Source organism: Bufo bufo, chromosome 4 (assembly GCF_905171765.1).
Source record: "Bufo bufo chromosome 4, aBufBuf1.1, whole genome shotgun sequence".
NCBI lineage: Eukaryota > Metazoa > Chordata > Amphibia > Anura > Bufonidae > Bufo > Bufo bufo.
This window is the reverse complement of record NC_053392.1, coordinates 451,678,622-451,701,086: the sequence shown is the minus strand read 5'-3', so window position 1 is coordinate 451,701,086 and position 22,465 is coordinate 451,678,622. Positions and strand designations below refer to the sequence as shown.

At 39.7% G+C, this 22,465-nt stretch overlaps 1 protein-coding gene across 11 annotated transcripts in view; it reads left to right on the top strand.

Annotated features, from left to right (window-relative positions):
* AFDN (afadin, adherens junction formation factor) overlaps positions 1 to 22,465 on the top strand; it is a 508,028-nt gene that overhangs the window by 443,962 nt on the left and 41,601 nt on the right. For all 11 annotated transcript variants that reach the window (XM_040429419.1, XM_040429420.1, XM_040429421.1 and 8 more), the window contains one exon: positions 19,744 to 19,878. In XM_040429419.1, the coding sequence (XP_040285353.1) occupies positions 19,744 to 19,878 (135 nt within the window). The remainder of the gene's footprint in view (positions 1 to 19,743; positions 19,879 to 22,465) is intronic.

The following is a 22,465-nucleotide window of genomic DNA, read 5'->3' as shown; positions in this document are numbered from 1 at the left end:
AATGCAGAGGATTTTACTCGTCCCTGTTTCTAGTACCCAAACCAGACTGCTCTTTGCAGATGATCGTAAACTTGAGGGAATTAAATCAGTATCTCAAATACAAAAAGTTCAAGATGGAATCCATTCAGTCTAAAGTAAACGTCTATTCAAAGACTGTGTAATGGCTACCATAGACATAAAGGACGCTTATGTTCCAATTCATGCGGATTTTCAAAAATTCCTCATTGTAGCAGTGCCTTTAGAAGGTCAAATAACTTCTCTACAATACAAAGCCCTTCATTTTGGCATATCCCAGGCCCCCAGACTTTTCACAAAGTTAATGGCGTCAGTGATTGCCCATATAAGAGGAAAAGACGTTTTAATTATTCTTTATTAAACTTCTCTAAAGTCCAGATTGTCCTTTAAGTCCTCCTCCTATGTATAGGATTCTGGATTTTCTGCAAGAGGGTCTAAATAAAAACCTACGGCCTAGAACGCTTAAAGTCCAGGTTTCTGCCTCCTTTGACTCCCCTATTGTGAACCATCCCTGGATTAGGAGTTTCTTTAGGGCTGTTAGTAGAAACCTTTGAGTAAATCTTCAGTTCCCCCGTGGGATCTAAATTTAGTCTGGTCTGGGATGATGGAGCCTCCTTTCGAACCTATTCAGGATTTATCTATCAAAACTCTATCCTTTTAAAACCGCTTTCCTTGCTGCTAATACATCGGCAAGGAGAGTTGGGGAGATTTCTGCCTTCTCGGCGTCCCCTCCCTATACTAATATTTTGGAGGATAGAGTTCTCATTGGACAAGATCCAGCTTTCCTTCTCAAGGTGGTTTTGCATTTTCATAGATCCCAAGACATTGTCCTCCCTTCTTTGTGTCAATCCCGGAGAAACGAGAAAGAAAGGAGGCTCCATTGCCTAGACGTCAGGAGGTGCCTCTATGAATATTTGAAGGTTACCAGTCAGTGGATAAGGTCTTCTAGGCTGTTTGTGCAGTTTGGAGGGATGGTGATAGTTTCTTCCAGAACTTTGGTCAGATGGATTGTCTGGGCCATTTCCTTAGCCTATTCTAAAGCAGGTAAATCTCCACCTTTTGGGTTTTGGAGCTCACTTAACTAGGACCGTCTCTACCTCCTGGGCATCAGTCATGAACGGATCCGATTGTATTATTTCTTCTATAGCCATGACGGATCCGTCTTGAAAACCACTGAAAGTCAATAGGGGACGGATCTGTTTTTGATCGTGTCAGACAAAACTGATCCGTCCCCATTGACTTACATTGTGTACCAGGATGAATCTGTTTGGCTTTGCTCCGTCAGACGGACAGCAAAACGCTTCAGGCAGCATTTTGGTGTCCACCTCCAGAGTGGAATGGTGACTGAACGGAGGCAAACTGATGCATTCTGAGCGGATCTTTTTCCATTCAGAATCATTAGGGCCAAACTGATCCGTTTTGGACTGCTTGTAAGAGCCCTGAACGGATCTCACAAACGGAAAGCCTAAGAATCTGAGCGTTTGTCATTTTGGAAGAAATAAAACAAAAGATATTTTGTGTGGTCTTCCAAGCGGCACAATCAGCAGCAGTCCCAAACAGGAGTAGGTCTCTTCTCCTCTTTTAACCAAAATAAACTGCAATTCAGGGTCTGCGCTTGGACTTCATCAGTAAGGAACAGTTCACACACAGCAACACTTCCACGAGACGATTTTATCTCGATTAAAAACAATTCCAGCTCCTTGGTCTCAATTTCCACTAGCAATCACAGCTCAGACGTATGGGCATTTTATGTGATGTGAACAAGTGTCGATCTTGTAAGTAAAATAAAATGTGTAGTGTTTCAATAACCCGTGGGTATTGCACTATGTCGTGTTCCTTTTAAAGGATAAAAGAGCTGCGATTGCTGGTGGAGACCGAGGAGCTGGAATTGTTTTGAATCGAGATGAAATAGTCTTGTGGAAGTGTTGCTGTGTGTGAACTGTTCCTTACTGATGAAGTTCAAGCGTGGATCCTGAATTGCAGTTTATTTTGGAAGAAATGTTTTACATGCAGTAGTCCCCCCACGCCCTAGGCTAGTTCTATTCTAGTCGTTTCTCAAGGGTGCTGTCATGGGTGTAAGAGAAAGTCAGGATTACACTTACCGGTAATAGTTTTTTCTATGATCCCATGACAGCACCTGGAATTTATTGCCACCATATATTCAGAGTTTTCTATAATAAAAAAAAGCGGGAGAAGATATATTTGTATATATTTGTATATATGTGTATATAGTAAAAAAGAAAAAAAAAGCTCCTGTCCTGGGTGGAGGCGGTCTCTCAAGGGTGCTTTCATGGGCTCATGGAAAATTGATTACTAGTAAGTGTATTCCTGAATTTCAGTAGTATCATTAAAGCTGAAAAACTCAAATACGTAAGATCATAATACTTATTGTCAATCAGAACACTTATAGGGGCGTTAGCAGACAGAGGCGCTCCCAATGTCCAACCTAGTCACCTTATCTAACAAGTCTCTAGAAATTTAAAAATGATCTATGTGGCACTGAGACATGTGCACCTGATATGAAAGGTGAAATCTTTTTCAATGACATGCTGGTACCACCTAATAGCATGAAAGCACGCCTCTCGAAGCGTGGTTGCACTAACATGGATGGACAAAAAGAGAGACCTTATCAAATGAAAAGTCGCTTCTTATGGCCTTAGAGCACCCAGTGAACAGAGACCAGTTGACGCTACCTTTCAGTCAGGTGATACTTCATCTAGTCTTGTAGATATTCTCTTAGGAGACTTGGAAGCAGCTAGTAGCTTATGAGCCTCCGACTGTGGTGTTTGGCAAACATGCTGGGCGTCATTATGCAGAATCAAAAGCTTCACTAGATATCAGGATGACCCCTGATATCTATGATCTATAAACAGCCCTCTGCTAGGGTACTGGCAAATGGCCTCCTTCGCATTTTGCAGTGTAAGCTTGGTAAAAAGGTTTCTAATTTTAATGCTTTTCCTGCCAAGACCCCTTTATGGTATAGTAAGGTACTAGAGCATATTCAAACTTTACCAGACTCTAAAGTTTTTGTTTTCTCCCACTACACAATATAGATGCTTCTCCCCAGACTTTCTACATCTTGTGTTTTTGCCTCGAGTTACAATTGTTCTGGACAGCAATAGCGAATTTACTTTCTGAGGTAACAGGGCAAATTGTCCCTGCTACTCCTAAATTTTGAGTCTTTTGGAAGAGCAGTGCTGGAGTCATAATGTGCGATCATTACGACCTAAAACGCTATTCTTTGCTCGCAAATCTATAGCACTGAGATGGATTTCCAGATGTGCCCCTTTCCCTTATGTGAAAGGCGAATTCTTAATATTATTATCCCATATAAAATGATGGTATACAAAAATAGAAAACATTCCAAGACAATTTGCAGCTCCTGCCTATGCTCCCTGGACGATTACTAACTCTTGGCATAGTATATGGGTACCCATGTACTATGCCAGTATTAGCTGAGCGGAGTAGGCTTCTGCCAGCTTCGCTGAGCTAAGAGGGCTGACATGCATTTCTCTTAGCTTAGCGAAGCAGGATCGCACTCCGCTCAGCTAATCCTGGCATAATAAAATGGTACACAGTAACTTTGTGCTATGCGAGGAATTAGTAATTGTCCAGGGAGCAATATGCGCTCTTGCCCGTATTCCCTGCGCTGCTGCGGCCCCATTGATAAAATGTACTCCGTACACCTCTGAGTTGTCAGTGGTGTAAAAGAACAGAGTTTTTTAGGCAGGGAAAAGTGTAGTAAAAATAGAAAATTTATTAATAAAGTATATTACAGTTTTATTAGGGACAACATATTAAGTTTTATGTAAAGGTTTAGCTACTCTTTAATTTGTTTTGATTTTTAACTCAACCAGAGACATGTAACCGGGCCCTAATTTGACACAGAAGTTGACCGTTTTATTTATATTCCCAGATCCCGTTTTTCTCCATATTATGATGTATTTGGATGAATCTTGTCTGCTAGACTCGCCATTACGTAAATGCCTGCCTGATTATGACCCATTTATTGTTATGGTTGTATACGTTAAAAGGGTTTTCAGAGATTTTTATACTGATAGCCCTAATTTATTTATTTTTTTTATTTTTATTTTTTTACGTTGTAGTTATGGAGGGAGCAAAATGCATAAAACCATTAAAAATATAAAATAAAATAAAAACTGTGAACTGACACACAGAACTGACATGCAGAAAGAGATCCATGTCTTCTGCCCTGGGAGGATTATCATTCTGCAAATACTTCAGCATTTTTTATTTGGTTTATGAAAAATTGAAGAAATGGCTACCAACTGTTTTCTACATCCCATTGTGTTTGTTGCACAATGGCCATACAGGGAGCAGAGTTACACACAGGGACAGTGATGGCATAACAAGGGTATGAAGTGGAGGCATCCAAGTGGCAGAATTATTGCGTATTATTGACAGTTTTCTAGAGCCCATTATATTTTTCACACAACGGGCCTTATTGCACATGTGAACTACAGTGCAAATACAGTGCATTCATTTTTCAACTCAGTGGGCTGCAAATGGTATGAATACATATCCATTGGAACATGCATATTGAAAAAGAAACGCTGTGTGCACAATTTTTTTTTTATGTGAATAAGACCATTTAAATATTAGTCAGGGTCTTTAGTATGAAAATGTTAATAATCACCTAAAAGTGGTGATCTGCAATACCAGACAATCTGTTTCACGTAAAAACACATATGTGCTCTTGTATAGGGTAATGTGAAGGAGGTGACCATGGTCGGATGACACAAGCTGTAGATTGCTCAGTTTGTATGGTGTATCTTGGAGATCTACCTGCTGCCTGCACTAATCTCACAGGATGGTGGCAGCATACAAGGCAATAAAAGAACTGGAGCCCACCTTTAGCCCTCTCCTTAGGTTAATTCTACACTGGGTGAAAAAGCTCTGTATTTGCCGCTAAGGATTTTCTTATGTCAGCTTGAATGAGCACAGGTTGAAGAAAAGTTTAGCAGCGTTAATTTTATCTTTGCTGCAAGCAAAATCATCTAAGGCTACTTTCACACTAGTGGCAGGACGGATCCGACAGGCTGTTCACCCTGTCGGATCTGTCCTGCCGCTATTTCGCCGGACCGCTGCTCCGTCCCCATTAACTATAATGGCCGCTGGACTAAAAAGTCGGACATGCAGTACATTTAGCCTTTCGCCGTGTGCTGCGCCCGAGCTCCGCCCTGTCCCCATTATAGTCTATGGGGACAGAGCGGCGGCAGGACGGATCCAACTAGTGTGAAAGTAGCCTAAGCCTTAAAGTGACTGTTTTTGTCACACGTTCACTGTGCTGAATGAGCTTCAATTTTTTTTATTTTTTTTTACTGTGGCATATTGGATAGCAGAAAATCAGCTGTTGATTTTGCTACAGATCAGCAGCAGAATATATTGCACAATCTGAGTTGCATGCAAATTTTGATGCAGATTTGGTTGCATCTTTGTAAAGCAGAGGGTGAAATCTGTGGTGGAAATCCTCAGCATAAATTGACAATATGCAGATTTCAGATATGCACTGTATGTTATGTGCAGATTTCATTATGAAACCCTTCTGCAGCAGCTCTAGTTTTTTTTTTGATATCCACGTTTCTGCTACTATAAATGCTGGAGATTTTCTGCGGGATGCCACTGGAAAATCTGCATGTTATATGCCACATATGGCTTCAACCTCACTGCACACAGATTTGTGAGCAGAAAATCCACATCAAATCCGTACTAAAACTGCACAAAAAAAGTGCATAAATCTGCACTATTTATTGCGTGTGTTTATGTGCGGTTTTTTGTTGTTGAGGATTTTCTGTATGTTCATAACCCAATTAAAGGCTATAGAGAAAACCACTCTACAGAAGGTGTGGAATCACACAAACAGTTGACAGCCCCAGGTCAATATCTGCAAGAAACATATTTGGATCTTATTAATTATGATGGTACTGTATTGCTCTGTGGGTTTTTCCCCCACAAAACCCTAAGGGTGACTTTACAGGCAACACATTTTGTTGCAGAATATTTCTGTGACAAAGTCCGTTCCATTCATCTGAGTGGAGCTTGCAGAAATCTATATGCTTTCCACCAATACAACCCTAAATGTGAAGGCACCCTAAATGTTTTACCTGTTGCAATTCTTTCTCTCTACAAATTATGGAGCTAAATTTGACTTTAGTATTGTGTAGTGTAACTTATAAAGTACTTTGTTCTAGCTTACTTGTAATGATGTGTATTTCTACAGGTTTTTAAATCTGCAGAATGTCAATTTATACTGTGGTTTTCCTTAACAGATATCACCCCTTGCAAGTCATAGTGTGAAATCTCTGGGAAATCTGCACCAAAATCGGCAAAAAACTCCTCCCAATTTAGTGCAGAATTTGCCCAGTTATCTTGCTGACCCACCACATGTGGCTGTTCCCTTTAGAACCTCCAGTGGTAGCAGAAATCTGGTTAATAATAAACTGTTATCATCTACTGGTTAAAACCAATATATTACAGAATGAAATCAAAGTTGATATTTCTCTCCTTTTTAACATAACTTATTCCTACTGGTTTTTTATATGTTGTGACCCTTTAAACTAAAAGAAATGACTGTATGACCTTGCATGGACACTAATGGCTGAACGCAAAAAAAGAGGATTTGTCTTATGAAATCAGAAGTTGAATATTATTTCACTTAGCATATTTTCCCCCTCTCCTCTTTGCTATCTGCAGCAGACTGCTGTGCCAGCAATCTCTGTTCTAGATTTGGTATGTTCTGTTTTTCTTTAATCTTCAGCCATCTTCATATTCTTCCTTCTTGTAACTCTTATGATGATCACATTTTCTGTATTAGTATATGTGCTGTCTTTTCTTTGTCTTTAGTGTACCGTTATAGGATAATTCCTTCATGTTTCTTGAAGCATGCTGTGCCTGGAAGTAGTATCACTATTAGATTGGTGTTGTTTGCTTTTTCTGTTTCTTACATTTATGTTGTAAATTTGTTTCGTTGTAAATTTGTTTCGTTGTAATTTGGGGATTCGCAATTTTTAGTATTCCTACTAGTATTGCTAAAGTAAATTTCCTAAGACACTTTAGTGTCTAATCACAAGTAATTAAGTGCCAAAGGTTGCTGATCCCTATTTTGATGACTTGTTTGCACTCATGTTTTATGTCCTTTTTGCTAAAGATCTTTGTGCTCCTGGAGTTGGTTATAAGAAGCCAGTGGATTTATGTAGTGTATGCTTCTTCTTTTTTCAATCTTCACAAAACTTAGAAACATAAGTACTGTATGCTTAATCTTTTGAACTGTCTCCTTTTCCTCAAAAAATTTAGTTCTGTTTACAGCTGATTGTTTTTTCTTTTTTGTTGAAATAAGCTGGGAAGTATTAATTGCCATAGAGACCCAAATGATGCAGTGCAATGTAACATTTGTCAATTTGACTTTTTGTTAACAGTTAAGAAAAGTAACCTTTTTGGGGAGCTGTTTGATGCAGGTTAAGTATTTAAAGGGGTAATCCCATCACAGACAATGGGGGCATATCGCTAGGTTATGCCCCCATTGTCTGATAGGTGCGGATCCCACCTTTGGGACCCGCACCTACAATAAGAACGGAGCGGGGAAACAAACGCAGGGTGTACTGCGCATGCGCAGCCACCCTCAATTCATTTCTATGGTGCCGCCGAAAATAGCCGAGCACTGGCTCTATTTCCGTCTGCCCAATAGAAATGAATGGGAGCAGGGGCCCCACGTGCGCAGTGCGCTCCCATTCACTTCTATGTAAGTAGCACTTGGTGGTGGACAGACAACGAGAAATCCAGGGTCCTCCAGCCACAACTCTTCCCGCTCCATTCTCGTTGTAGGTGCGGGTCCCTAGCAATATGCCCCCATTGTCTTTGATGGGATTACCCCTTTAAGAAGGCAAATTTTCAAATAAATTGTAAGTGAAATATGAATGGTTTGTTACTGAATGACACAATAAAAATGTCATTTCCATATGTATGAATTGTTTTTGTAGTATTTATCGTTACCTTAAAGGGGTTTCCAAAAATGGACATCCACCGGATAGTGGATAAAAGTCTGATCCATGGAGGCTCTACCACAGGTACCCTAACTAATTACTAAAATAGGGGTCACCATCCTAATCCTGTTCATCTTCACTGCGCAATGAGGAGAAATTTGAACGGACTGTTGGTTCTGTAGGGGTGGTGCCTCTCTATTCAAAATGTATTGAACTGACAGCAACAGCCGTGTGCATCATTTGGGTGTGTTAGCCGCATTAAAGGGAGCACAGTTGTAAACGGGGACATTAACCCTTGCATTGGGGACTTCTATAGCCATCCAGAACACCCAGGAAATTCTCATAAAATGGAGTAATTTGGAGTAAATTTCCCCAAACTCCATCTTTGTGGTTGACCTGCTCTTTTTCCAGAGCTATTGGCCACAATAAGAGGGCAGCAGGGTACATGCTTGACTGCCACTCCATTAAAACTGTTTCTAGTTTTGGTCATGCAGGGAAAACCTTTTTATAATCTATGTACACTTTTAACAAGATAAGATAAAAATAATTTATTCCTTCATTAATTTTCAGACTTGTTCTTTGTTTCAAACTTCCCATGGCTATATATATCCCTTTCAGTAATAAATGTTTTATTACAAGTTTTGGTTACCAGATTTTTGCAAATGGAGCTTTAATCCAGAGATTGGCCTTTGTCTTTTAAAGTAACATTGGTGGATATTTGTTAGAACTAGAGGTACTTTTTCTTGTTTGAAGCCTTAATCATTTTTAAAATTTAATGATTTGTGCTGGTTTTGAGCTAAAAATAATTTTTTAATTGGCCTTTATTGAAAATATGGCATCCTTTTTTCTGTACAGAGCTGCTGACATGCTCTATTAGCAACTTTTGGTTTTTCGGTCTTTTCCGTAAGACTAGGAGCATACGAACTCCTTTTCTATGCTCTCTGCCGTTATAAATACTCATTATAGATCAGTGGGTTAGGGACACTTAACTTTTAAAATGTGTCATTTAATGCTTATTTAGTGATGTAATTGACTCTGGGGACTGTTGTAGGTTTAATATATCTCTGTGCTGCTTTCTCTACACAGCTCTGCATTGTATACATTATGCACACAGTTCTGCACTTGTATGCATTGCAAGCAGAGCTCTGTACTTTATTACACACATAGCTTTATTCCTCTGGATAGATCATCAGTATCTGATTGGTGGGGATCCGACACGCGGGACTCCTGCCAATGAGTAGTTTTGGAAAGCATTGGCACTCGCAGTATTTTTGCGGTTCTCGTGCATTCTGAATGGAAAGAGATCCGTTCAGGGTGCATCAGAATGTCTTCTGTTCCAGCAGAATTACGTTTTGTGATCGGACACAAAAACGCTGCAGGCTGCGGTTTTGTGTCTGGTCATAAAAACGAAAAAATAAATCTGGCACTGAAAACAATGTAAGTCAATAGTGACAGATTCGTTTTTGCAGGAGTCTTTTACCCACTACTTTTAATGTAGTTAGTGACTGATCCTTTTTTTTTTTCCGTTTTGATTTCACACAACCGCATCCCAACGGTACCGATGCATCCTGATGTCCAAAATCAAAACGGATCAGTTTAATTCCGGTATTGATATACTCTGCTAGATCTCCATACCGGAACTAACAACACAAGTATGAAAGTAGGCTAAGAGAAGAGCAATTTCTGACTTACCTGTACTGTATGTTCATACTCTGGTGAAAACATGATTTTTTTTTTCTCCAATATCCCACGTATTGAAAATCTTTAAAAAAGACTGTTCTACTATCGCGTTCACTTCAAAAGAAGACACTAAGAAATTTCTGCATTAAAATTGATTATAGCTGCTAACATAATAAAAATGTATTATGCCTGACTGTTTGAGGTGATGAGGGGTTGGGAGTTTTTGGAAAGTTCAACCCCCCCTTATTCTTGGCTCCCTAACAGATCATTACTATGACCTCCTTAAGGAAATTGTTTTTAGAAGAGAGCAATGTGATATGTTGCATATTGCCTGAGATAAATTAAAGGGATGATGGGCTATTCAGCTGTTCAAAGACGCTGCAGCGCTCCGTGAGTGCCTAGGCATCTTCCTAGGCCAGGAACATCACTATACATTGGTCAAGTGGCTTAGGTGCAGCTCAGGCCCAAGTGAATGTGGATACTCTGCAGTACCAAGCACAGATGCTATTCAATGTACGGCGCTGTGCTTGGTAAGCTGTGAAGAGACAGTAGCGCTCACTGTAGCTTTGGTGTAAGCAACAACCTTTTCAAACAGCTGATTTGCGGGGTTGCCAGGAATCATACCCCTCCCATCTGATATTGATGATTTACTATTATTGCAGGAGATTTAGGCTACGTTCACATCTCCATTTAAAATATCCGGCTGGCTGATCTGCCAGAAATGTCGGCTGGACAAAAAAACGTTCCATGCAACAGTTTTTGTCCAGGCGAAACCTGGCATTTATGCCAGAAATCTGCCGGACCTCATTGCAGTTGGAACAGCCACCGGATCGCCTAACAGAGATGTAAAGGAGGCATTATTTGAATAAGAACGATCTTAAAATTGCCTTGGTTTTTTGTGTAGGTCTTGCGAAGGTGATTTGATAATTTTCTTTTGAAGCAAAATAAACTAAAGAAATGCAGAGTGAGGGACACCCACAGGCAACTGTATTTAATATTTATGCCCCCGCTGATCCAAGAATTTTTCTCAAGATGACTGACAGGATTTTGGCTTCAGATTTTAATTTAGTGTTAAAACTTGAAGGTAGATAGGTCTGCTTTAGTCAGATTTTATGGCAAGGGTAATATCTTTTAAAAACATGATCAAGAATTTAGATGACAGGGGCGGATTGGCCATAGACCTTAAAGGCAAATTTCCTAGTGGTCCGATAACCAGAGGGCTGCCCTAGCCCTCCTATCGGCTGCTGGCTGGGTACATAATTAGCTTTCAGCGGTAATTAACGCTGTGGGAATCACTCATGTACCCAGCCAGTGACGGCACTTGCCCTCCTGAATTCAGCTGCTGTGGCCAATATCTTACCTCCTAAGACCCCTGCTCCATATCTTAATCAGAGACCGCTGGAGGAGGAGGACAGAAATTGGCATCTATTGATGGCCACCAGGAAGGGGCAGCTTTTGGAGCAGTATATGAACTGCGCATGCACTAGCTGTCTTGCATGAGAATGAGATTATGGCGCTTCAACTGTGTGATGTCTGGGAGCAGGGAGGAGAGTTGGAGGATGTGGGATTGTGCTGGGCTCCTGAAACTTTGGAAACAGCCCCTTGGGCTCCTTACTGATCTAATTAGCATATTTATAAAATCGTTTTTTCTAACTAAACAAAAGCATATCTAGCTATTGCACATGCATATTACGGACATGCTACTGTGAATCTAGCAGCACATGTAAAGGGCTTTATATGCTAAAACTAGCTGACAGAATTTTTAAGGGTACCATAATGTTTTGTCCAGGCCAGTTTCATTAGTCTGTTTTTGTTTTTATTTTTTTGTGTTAATTTTATTTTTTATTATCACTTGTCAGTTTTGCATTATTTCATTGACCATTGTGGGTTTTTCTTTCTTTAACGGAAGTTTACAAATTGTTTTGTCAATGTCTGTAAATGCTGTCAAGACCAAACATCAAGATGTTGTCAATGCCCCACAGCAAATAGCCAGGCACATTATTATTATTATTATTATTATTAATGACATACAGATGTGTTCCATGTGCGTTCCGTATTTTTTGCGGACCTATTGACTTGAATGGGGCCTCGAACCGTGATTTGCGGACAAAATAGGACATGCACTACTTTTTTGTGGAACGGAAATACGGAAACAGAACGAAGTACCTTCTGTTGTTTTTGCGGACCCGTTGAAGTGAATGGTTCCTCATACGGTCCGCCAAAAGAACGGAACAGAAGTGGAAAGAAAATACGCTTGTGTGCATGAGCCCTTATCATGATTGATAATGCTGTGTGCCTCTGCGTGACCTTTCTGTAACAGAATCCTACTGACATAAAGCTGTTGGTATTATTCTGTAGCATAAAGTCACACACAGTCCAGAACGCACCGTCTCTCACACGGAGTGTGATTCCCGCAAGGGACACTCTTGTGTGAAAGAGCCCTAAGGGCCAATTTTTGGACTTAATTTATAATTTATGTAGGTGTCCAAAGGCACAGATGAGAGTCTCCGACTTCCTGTCTGATCCCCTCATGGGAGCTGTTCCGTTGCTGTGACAGGTTCTGGCCTTCTGATGGCTCAGAGGCCTGTCATAGTGAAGTTCCTATCAGGCCCAGCTGGTGGCAGGGCTTGGTAGTAGCACACTGATTCTCCCATAGTCTTCAATGTTCAATGATTTCAGTCTATGGGAAAAGAGATCAGACAAACGTGTTAAAGTCTCTTTCAGGGTCTTAAAATGTAAAATATTTAAAAACTAAAGATATAAAAATTCAAAGCACCGACCCCCTTTTTCCATTTTAAAAAGAAGCAATTAAAAAAAATATATACTTGAACTGTATGGTGAACGGTGTAATGGGAAAAATCAAAATGGACGATTTGGTCAAGACTGAATAAAAAGGGATCAGAAAGTAATGCACATTCCAGTGGTATCAGTAAAAACTACTCAACACTCCACAAATAATGACATTGATATAAAAAAGTTATTTTTTTAAAGTATTAAAACACAAAAAAAACTATTAAAATTTAATTATGGCTGTCATCATGCTAACCTGAAGAATGAAGTTAACAGATAAGAAGGGAATGCTATAAAAGCAAAAAAAAAGTTTCCCACTACATAATATGCATTAAATGGTGCCATTAGAAAGCACCGCAAAAAACAAGCCCTCATATGGCTAGGAGAATGAAAAAATTATGTCTCCAGGAAGGCAGGCAGTAAAAAATAAATAAATAAAAAAGTAATTGCTGCATACTTAAGGAGATAAGCTCAGAGGGAAGGAGATAAAACACTCCATGTTTGCAAATTATTTTCTAATGTATGGGAGTAATATGAAGGCTAGTATTGATAAAATATGACACCAGTGAGTTTTTAGGTTATAAAGTAGATCAAATAGAATGTGAAGTATTAATGTTGGTGAATAATTCAGATTTAAGATAGTAACATAGTACATAAGGCCGAAAAAAGACATTTGTCCATCCAGTTCAGCCTGTCATCCTGCAAGTTGATCCAGAGGAAGGCAAAAAAAACTGTGAGGTAGAAGCCAATTTTCCCCACTTTAGGGGAATAAAATTCCTTCCCGACTCCAATCAGGCAATCAGAAGAACTCCCTGGATCAACGACCCCTCTCTAGTAGCTATAGCCTGTAATATTATTACACTCCAGAAATACATCCAGGCCCCTCTTGAATTCCTTTATTGTACTCGCCATCACCACATCCTCAAGGACCTGATCTTTTCTGACCGGGAAAGAGCAGGCCAAAGTACCTCGGGAACTGGAGGTGCCCGAATCGTCCCTGGCCAACACTTTCCAGGTGTGGTCCCCCATACTGGAAAGAAGGGACGGACCCAAATATGGTGCAGAGTGTGCCACAGGAGGGGGATACGGAAGGACACCACTACTCAGTGTGACACGTGCCCTGATCATCCGGGCCTCTGCATTATTGGTTGCTTCAGGGAGTACCACACTTTCATGGAGTACTAAATTTGTTCCCCTTCCCCAATTTAGCCACTGACAATCGGATATAAAACTATGGTTCTCAGACTTGAGACACTAAAACTAAAAAAAAGTTTTCAAAAATATTATTTAGTAAAACTAAAATAAATAAAGTAGGCATATTAGGTATCGCCACGTCCGTAAGAATCTGCTCTATAAAAATACCCCATGACCTAACCCCTCAGATGAACACAGTAAAAAAAAAAAAAACGGTGCAAAAAAGGTATTTTTTTTTCACCTTACATCACAAAAATTGTAATAGCAAGCGATCAGTCATATGCCTCCCAAAATAGTGCTATTAAAACCGTCCTCTCATCCCTCAAAAAATGAACCCCTACCTAAGATATTCGGCTAAAAACTAAAAAAAATAAATGACTCTTAGACTATGGCGATACTAAAATGTTTTTTTATTATCAAAAGATAATAGTGTAAAACATAAATACATTTTTTTTAAAGTAGACATATTAGGTATCGCCGCATCCGTAAGAATCAGCTCTATAAAAATACCCCATGACCTAACCCCTCAGATGAACATGGTCCAAATCTTTTTATAAAAACGGTGCCAAAACAGCAATTTTTGGGCAAATTTTCCATTTTAATCCGTTTCTTTCCCAGTAACAAAGCAAGGGTTAACAGCCAAACAAAACGTAATATTTATTACCCTGATTCTGCAGTTTAGAGTAGAAACTCCATAAAAGCGACCCCATCTAAGAAACTACACTCCTCAAGGTATTCAAAACTGATTTTACAAACTTTATTAACCCTTTAGGTGTTCCTCAACAGTTTATGGCAAATGGAGATGAAATTTCAAAATTTCTATTTTTGGTAACCTTGCCTCACAAAAATGTAATATAGAGCAACCAAAAATCATATGTACCCTAAAAATAGTCCCAACAAAACTGCCACCTTATCCCGTAGTTTCCAAAATGGGGTCACTTTTATGGAGTTTCTACTCTAGGGGTACATCAGGGGGGCTTCTAATGGGACATGGTGTAAATAAACCAGTCCAGCAAAATCTGCCTTCCAAAAGCCACACGGCGCACCTTTCCCTATACGCAGTACCGTGTGCCCGTACAGTAGTTTGCGGCCACATATGGGTTGTTTCTGCAAACTACAGAATCGGGGCAATAAATATAGCATTTTGTTTGGCTTTGTTACTGAAAAAAATTGATTAAAATGAAAAATTTGCCAAAAAATCTAAATTCTGACATTTTTATCTCCATTTGCCATTAACTCTTGTGGAACACCTAAAGGGTTAACGACATTTGTAAAATCAGTTTTGAATACCTTAAGGGGTGTAGTTTCTAGAATGGGTTCATTTTTGGGTGGTTTCTATTATGTAAGCCTCACAGTGACTTTAGACCTGAACTGGTCCTTAAAAAGTGGGTTTTTGAAAATTTCTGAAAAATTTCAAGATTTGCTTCTAAACTTCTAAGCCTTGTAACATCCCCAAAAAATAAAATGTCATTCCCAAAATGATTTAAACATGAAGTAGACATATGGAGAAAGTAAAGTAATAACTATTTTTGGAGGTATTATTATGTATTATAGATGTAGAGAAATTGAAACTTGGACATTTGCAAATGTTTCCAAAATTTTGGTAAATTATTTATTTTTTATAAATAAAAATGAATTTTTTGGACTTCATTTTACCAGTGTCATGAAGTACAATATGTGACGAAAAAACAATCTCAGAATGGCCTGGATAAGTCAAAGCGTTTTGACACTGGTCAGATTTGCTAAAAATGGCCTGGTCCTTAACGTGAAATATGGCTGTGTCCTTAAGGAGTTAAGTATTTTCATATTATGCGGGTATAACTATGTATTTTTATATGATATTTATAGTATGTATCTACTATATATTCCAGAACTTATTCTCCCTCGCGCATGAGTTAGGGGCGTGTCTCCAGAAACGTTGCTCAGAGGGGATCTGCTTATTGAACATTTTTGTATTTTGGAAATACTCAATAAAAAAAAAATATGAAGATGAACTACTTGCGGTTCGTGAATATGAATTAAGAAGCTCGGTATATTATATGCTATACCAAGAGGTTAAAAGTAATCCAAGGTTTGCTTATTGAACTTTTCCTGTGATTGCCATGGGAGTGGTAAAGCTCCCTATGCAAACTGGGCGATTATACATGTGGCGATTTTAGATTGATTTTGTGGATTTTGTAGTACCCGTTTCATGCATTTTACATATTTTCTGTGTGGCTCTGCACTGAAGCAATCTTGTTTGGAGTTGACTGGGAAGGGCAGCTATATAAGCAGAGTTTGGGAGCATGTGAGTGTTCACAAGTGTGTGTTTGTGTCTTGAAGGTATAATCCTCAGGATTCATCAACAATAAGATCAGTGGGGGTCCGACACCCAGAACCCAGTTGTTCTAGAAGGCAGCGGTGCTTACACTATCACCACAGCCTTCTCACAGCTTTTGATGACCACACGTTCATCGGTCATGTGGCCTAGGCACAGCTCAGCCCCATAGAAGTGAATGGGGCTGAGTTTATACCAAGCACAGACGCTATACAACGTATGGCGCTGTGCTTGGTAAGCACAGAGAAGGCTGGGGTGCTCACAGAGGATAGGTCATCGATATTAAAGTCATATAAAACCCCTTTAAGTGTGTGACTTAAGATAAGTGACTTTAGATTCAGGGAGTTTAGTAGGGGACTAAATTAAATCAATTGTTTACCACTTCATTACATTATATTATTGTATTTTTCTCTTTTCTGGTGTAATCCCCATTAGCAAGTCTTCTTCATTATTGACAAGGCAGTCCAGTGTACATCGTGTGATATGTATGCAGTCCTGGAACAGCTGCTTGAGGGTGCATAATTTTTATTTTTTTTGCAGAATGTGAACAAATTGCACGTTTGGAATCCCAGATCCTGTATCTAAACGAGTGAATTTTAACGTTGAGATAGATGGAGAATCAGCAAAGTGTGGTAGCTAGCTGGGTAAAAGAAGAGTAGAGGGAAGAATGTCAGGGAGCCCTGATCTGACACATGCCAAAAACTTTACAAGGTTGGTAGATGAGAGGAATGTTCGTTCAGGGATAACACTACTGCAGCAATGACAAAGTTAGAAGTAAGTGGACCCTCCTTAAAAATTGTCAGAGATTTGGGTAAGGACCTCAAAGGTAGTATTTTCTGAAGTACTTCCTGTACCAAGAACCACACCTGAAAGGCAGCGGGCAATTAGGGAGGTTAACAAGTGGCTCAAGACCTGGTGTAGCAAAGAAAGGTTTTGGTTCCTGGAGAACTGGGCTAACTTTCAGCTACAGACTCTATTGTAGAGATGGGCTCACCTCAATGCAGCTGATTTGGGGGAGAAGATGGGTAGAAGGTTGGATGAGTATATAAAGAGACTAGGGCAGAGCTGAACACTTCATAAAGAAAGTTGTAGGGTAAAAAATATCCAAAAACCTCTTAATTGTATGTTTACTAATGCCAGAAACCTGACTAATAAAACTGGAGAAATGGAATTAGTAGTGTGTAAGGAGGACTATGACACATTGGAAATAACAGAGAAATGGCTGGATGATAGCTTCGACTGAACGGTTAACGCATTGGGTTGCAGTCTGTTTAGAAAGGATCCTAAAAACTGGAGACACTCTGGGAAGATATAAGTGAGGGTAATAAACTTGTGGAGTCACTGTGGGTAGAAATACATGGACTAAACAATTATAAAATACTGAGTTTGTTATAGGCCACCTAATATTACACAAAATCCACAGAAAATCTGCTACTAAGGGAAAAATGTTAGTACATAAACTGAGAACCCTTAGTAAGTTATTCAAGAAGTTGGACGTGACTTTGTTGAATAATTTCAGAACCAAAGCAGAGTTCGGTTTTAAAGTGGTTTTCCATTTTAAAAATCAACTACCGAAGTTATTCAACAAAGTCGCGCACGACTTCTTGAATAACTTACTTCGGCTCATCGGAGCCCATACATTCTATTATTGTACGGAGCCGGATCTCCATACAGTATTATTCCGAAGTTTTGAACGAAGCGACTTCGGATTAAGCATCCAAAGCTCGCTTCGCTCAACTCTAGTATATAAGATTCAAAAAGGAAGTAATTAGAAGATTTAAGGGCCCAGGTGGAGACTCCGGAGCAACAGTGCATCATACATCCAATAATAGATAATAAGAAGTTGGCAGGAAACACAGTAACAATATCAACATAAGCGTTATACGGATACAGAAAGATATAATATGACTGGATGGAAATTATTTTTTGGCAGCCTAACATACTGGGCATGATGATTGCTTCACTGGTGGCCTCTCAGAAGCTAATAAATTATGGGGTTTATTTATTAAGACCAGTGTTTTAGACGCCGGTCATAATAAAGCACCTGCGCTGGAGGTGGATCGCTGAAGTTTTGTAGAGGTGCCATAAATTTTTGCATTCAATACTACACTCTGTAAAGCAATTAACACAAAAGAGTATACTGCTCTAGATGGATCTGGATAGATTGGAAGCTTGGGCAAAGAAGTGTCAGATGAGGTTTAATTAATTACATGTTTATGACTTCTTAGTTTAGAGATGAGGGTTAGTAGATGACCAACACAAAGTGAAAGTGTAAGTACCAGTCACAAAGTTAGAAAACCGTTAACCCTTTCTGACAGAATGGCTCAATATTTTTAATAAAGGCCAATTGCATTTCACTCATTTTTGGCTAAAAATAATATTTTCAATCCTAAAAAATGCCGCCAAAGGTGTACATGGCCTTTAATAAATGTGTTGCAAAACATTTATGCCATTTTTTTTTTTATGTGGATTGCTCTCGAATTCTGGTGTTTGGTTAGTTAATCTCCTCAACTTGCATTGCTTATGATTACATTGATGTCAATATTCATGCATTCTGAATCTGTATTTTCTGTAAGCTGTCTGCATAGGTGAACAGTTTTTTTGGGATCTTCCAATGTCTAATTAAGGCCTCATGCACACGACAGTGTTTTTTCACTGTCAGTGATTTGGCTTAAGTGGTCCGTGTCCGATTTTGCTTGTTGTGTTTCCTTGTGTCTTCCTTTTTTTTTGTCTGACGGGGAAAAAAAGGAAGGTTAATGAAAAGTGTAATTTTATTGCACCAAGGTCTTGTATCAGATTGTGTTTACACAGCACGATCTGCTGCCGGCAAACGTCGATTTTTGTGTGCGCACAAACGATTGGATTACCCAACGAACGGGCTCTTGACTTGTTCATTTGGGTTATCGGCGGTACATTTACACCGCCAGATAATCACTAATGGCCTGTGTAAAGGACCAATAATTGGTGCATATAACAAAAGATCTGTGTGTGTTAATGACCATCTCACCAATGATTGGTCAGAAAATCATCAAATAATCTGTTGATGTAATACAGCCCTAAGGCAACATTCACAGCGTTCACTGTATCAGACATTGCCAGACATAGCTGGACACCGCCGAATACTATTGACTTCTCGTTGACCAAAACTAAAACTAGAATTTAGTGTTTTTTGTTTTTCTGCTTTGGTGTGTAATATTTACTCAAGATTTTAGTACAATTATTTTATTAGGTAGGACTTTTTTTTTATCTAGTTGAAATTAATATTTTTCTACGTTAGGCTAGCTTTACATCTGAATATTTAATTCCAGCAGGCTGTTCCATCAGAGAGCTGATGGATGTGAATGGATTGTCCTCTGGCCCCATTAGAGTATAATGGGGTCCAGCAGATATTTTGTTTGCATCTGGCTCACAAGCAGAGAACCCACTCGACACATACCGCTGCTGTTTGTGTCCAGAAAATCCTCCGCTTGCCTCCAGACGACTCTATCACTGCTACTATTTTTGTAACCTTTTCCTCATGTCTGCTGTCTACAATGATCTACAGGTTTTTACATTGGCAACATTTGTTTTAAATGTGGCCTATTGAAATTGTCTTCCTACAGATTGTACTTTTAAATTAGTCAATGTTCTTGTTAACAATCTAAAGAGTTTTACTATGTTATAGCTACCATTTTTTTGTTTTGCTATAGAAGAAATGATTTAAAAGTGCATGAAAAAGCATCACTAAAGAAAAAGTATATCTCTCAGTTACAGGATGAAGAAAGGAGGCGGCAACAGCAATTAGAAGAATTTCGTAAACGAGAAGTTGAAGAGCGCATGAGACAAGAAGAGCAACGAAGGCATCAAGAGGAGGAGCGGACAAAGCGAGAAGCTGAAGAAAAGGTTTTGTAAAATTTTTGTTTAAAATGGCAATTCAGTTGCAGAACATATAATTTGTTCATAGCTGGCTTTATTCTTTTGGATTTCAGCTTACAGTATATATTTTTATACAGTCAGTTACGTCCATTATGACCTGTTACTGTGTCCTGTAATTTTGTAACGGTCAAGAAAGAGACCCTCCCCCCCCCCCCCCCCCTCCTTTTTAAACATGATTTAATTAACCATGATATTTTCCTTTTCCAGAAAATCTTGTGGTTCAGACCCCCACTAATAAGATACTTATCACCTATCATGTGTATAGTTGATAAGTAGTTATGGTGGGACTACCACTTAATATTAGAAATTATGGTCTATCTGTCTCGGTCCTTAAAGGAGTTATGCAGGGCTTTAAAAATGGAGTGAGTTCCAAATCACCTCAGTCAGTCAGCTGTTTGAAGGGGCCTCTTTATTGGCAGGCACAGCTACATACTGGTTTAAGTGCTCTGTCCATTCCCTCCAGTGGATTGAAGCAACATCAGGAACAGCTACTTCTGAAAAATATGGAGCTGTGCTTGGTAAACACTGAAGGGGATGCTATGTTTACCTGAGTGCCATGGCCCCTTCAATTAGCTGACTGTGGTGGTGCTGACAGACCCCCACTGATCTAATTTAATTGCCTATCTATCAGTGTTAGGCCTCATGCACACGGCCGTTGTTTGGGTCCGCATCGGCGGCTCTGATGCGGACCCATTCACGTCAATGGGGCCGCAAAAGATGCGGACAGCTCTCCCTGGCTCCGTTCCGCGGCCCTGCTAAAAAAATATAACATGTCCTATTCTTGTCCGCGCGGAAGGCAACACGAGCAGCTTCCGTTTTTTGCGGATCCGCAAAAAACGGCTCGGTCGTGTGCATGAGGCCTTATGCTGCATTCACACAACAGTGAATTTTTTTTTTTTTTAATGGATGCAAACAGTGATTTTTCTCTTAAATGACTAACTTAATTCTCCTGCTCCACCATCATTCCATTTGGTGGTCTCTCCTGCAGTCACCGTTCCCTGGTCTTCTCCAGGCCACGCTGAATTGTGAGCAATGCTGAATGCAGTGAGGATATGTGCAGAATCTGAAAGCGTTCATTGGTATTCGCTTTATAAAATGCACTGCCATTTTTCCCCTACTTTTGGGGGGGAGCATCTTATACCTCATTCACGCGTCAGTGTTTTGGTCAGTGATTTCCATCAGTAATCTTGAGCCAATGGGCTCCAGCTCTAAACACAGAACAGGTGGTGAAGTTTCCCTTATACCTTATGTCTGTGGAGGCTCCAGTCCCCTGGTTTTGACTCACAATCACTGATGGAAATCACTGACCAAAACACTGAGTCAATGAGGCTTTATAAAGCGTAAAATATGTTGTTTGTGTGTATATATATATGTGTGTGTGTGTGTGTGTGTGTGTGTGTGTATATATATATTTTTTTTTTAAAGAGAGCTAAAATGTGTAATTTTTTAATTTGCTCAATTCCTTTTTCTGTGATTGCTAAATACATTACTGTATTTTTTGGACTATAAGACGCATTGGACTACAGGATGCACCTAGGATTTGGTGAATGAAAATAAGAAAAAAACTTTTTTTCCATCAGACCTCAGATCAGACCCCCAAACCTACCATCAGACCCCCAAACCTCCATCAGCCTACCATCAGACCCCCAAACCTCCATCAGCCTCCCATCAGACCCCCAAACCTCCATCAGCCTCCCATCAGACCCCCAAACCTCAATCAGCCTCAGATCAGACCCTATCCGATCCCCCCAGCCTTTATTAGCCTCAGACCAGACCTACCATCAGCCTTCGATCGGACCCCCAGCCCCAATCCGCCTCAGATCTGACCCCCAAAGACCTCAGATCAGAAGTTAAAAAAATAAATGAACTTGCCTAGCTTGCTTCGGGCAGCGATACAGATCCAGGACTCTCTTCTTGTCCACCACTTCTTCTGGTCCGTTGTGCACTGTGACCTGATGTCGCACAGCGACATAATGGAAGCAGTCTTTAGCATTCAAGACTAAGACGCACTGCCACTTCTTTCCCACATACGTTGGGGTAACTTATGTGGTAAAAAAGTGTACTATAGTCCGAAAAATATCGTAGTCTTTTGCGGTTATCTCAATGTCCTGGTATACAGAGATGTATCTGTGGATACCAGTATATTGTACATGAAAATTCCTTCCATTGAAAACAGGGTGCTATCCCATACAGAAGTTCATGCGTGTGAGATCAGGGATAACAGTAAAGATCTAATGTCCTGGTATACAGAGATGTATTTGTAGATATAAGTATATTGTATGTGAATGCTACTAAAGGTTTTAAGTGAGAGACATTTCCTCAATTGCTCTGTAGCAAACTGGTAAGGTGTCAGAGTCCCATACAGAAGGTTTCGAGTTTGAGACAATTAATGAATTTCCACATATTGTCAGATTGACTCTATACAGCGAGGAACAGAAGTATTTTAACACCACGGTGATAAATCATAGAAGGGTCTGATTGCAGGTGCATTCCGTCTCTGAGAGACAGAATAAAAAATTCAGGGAATCACATTTGTATGATTTTTCAAGAATTT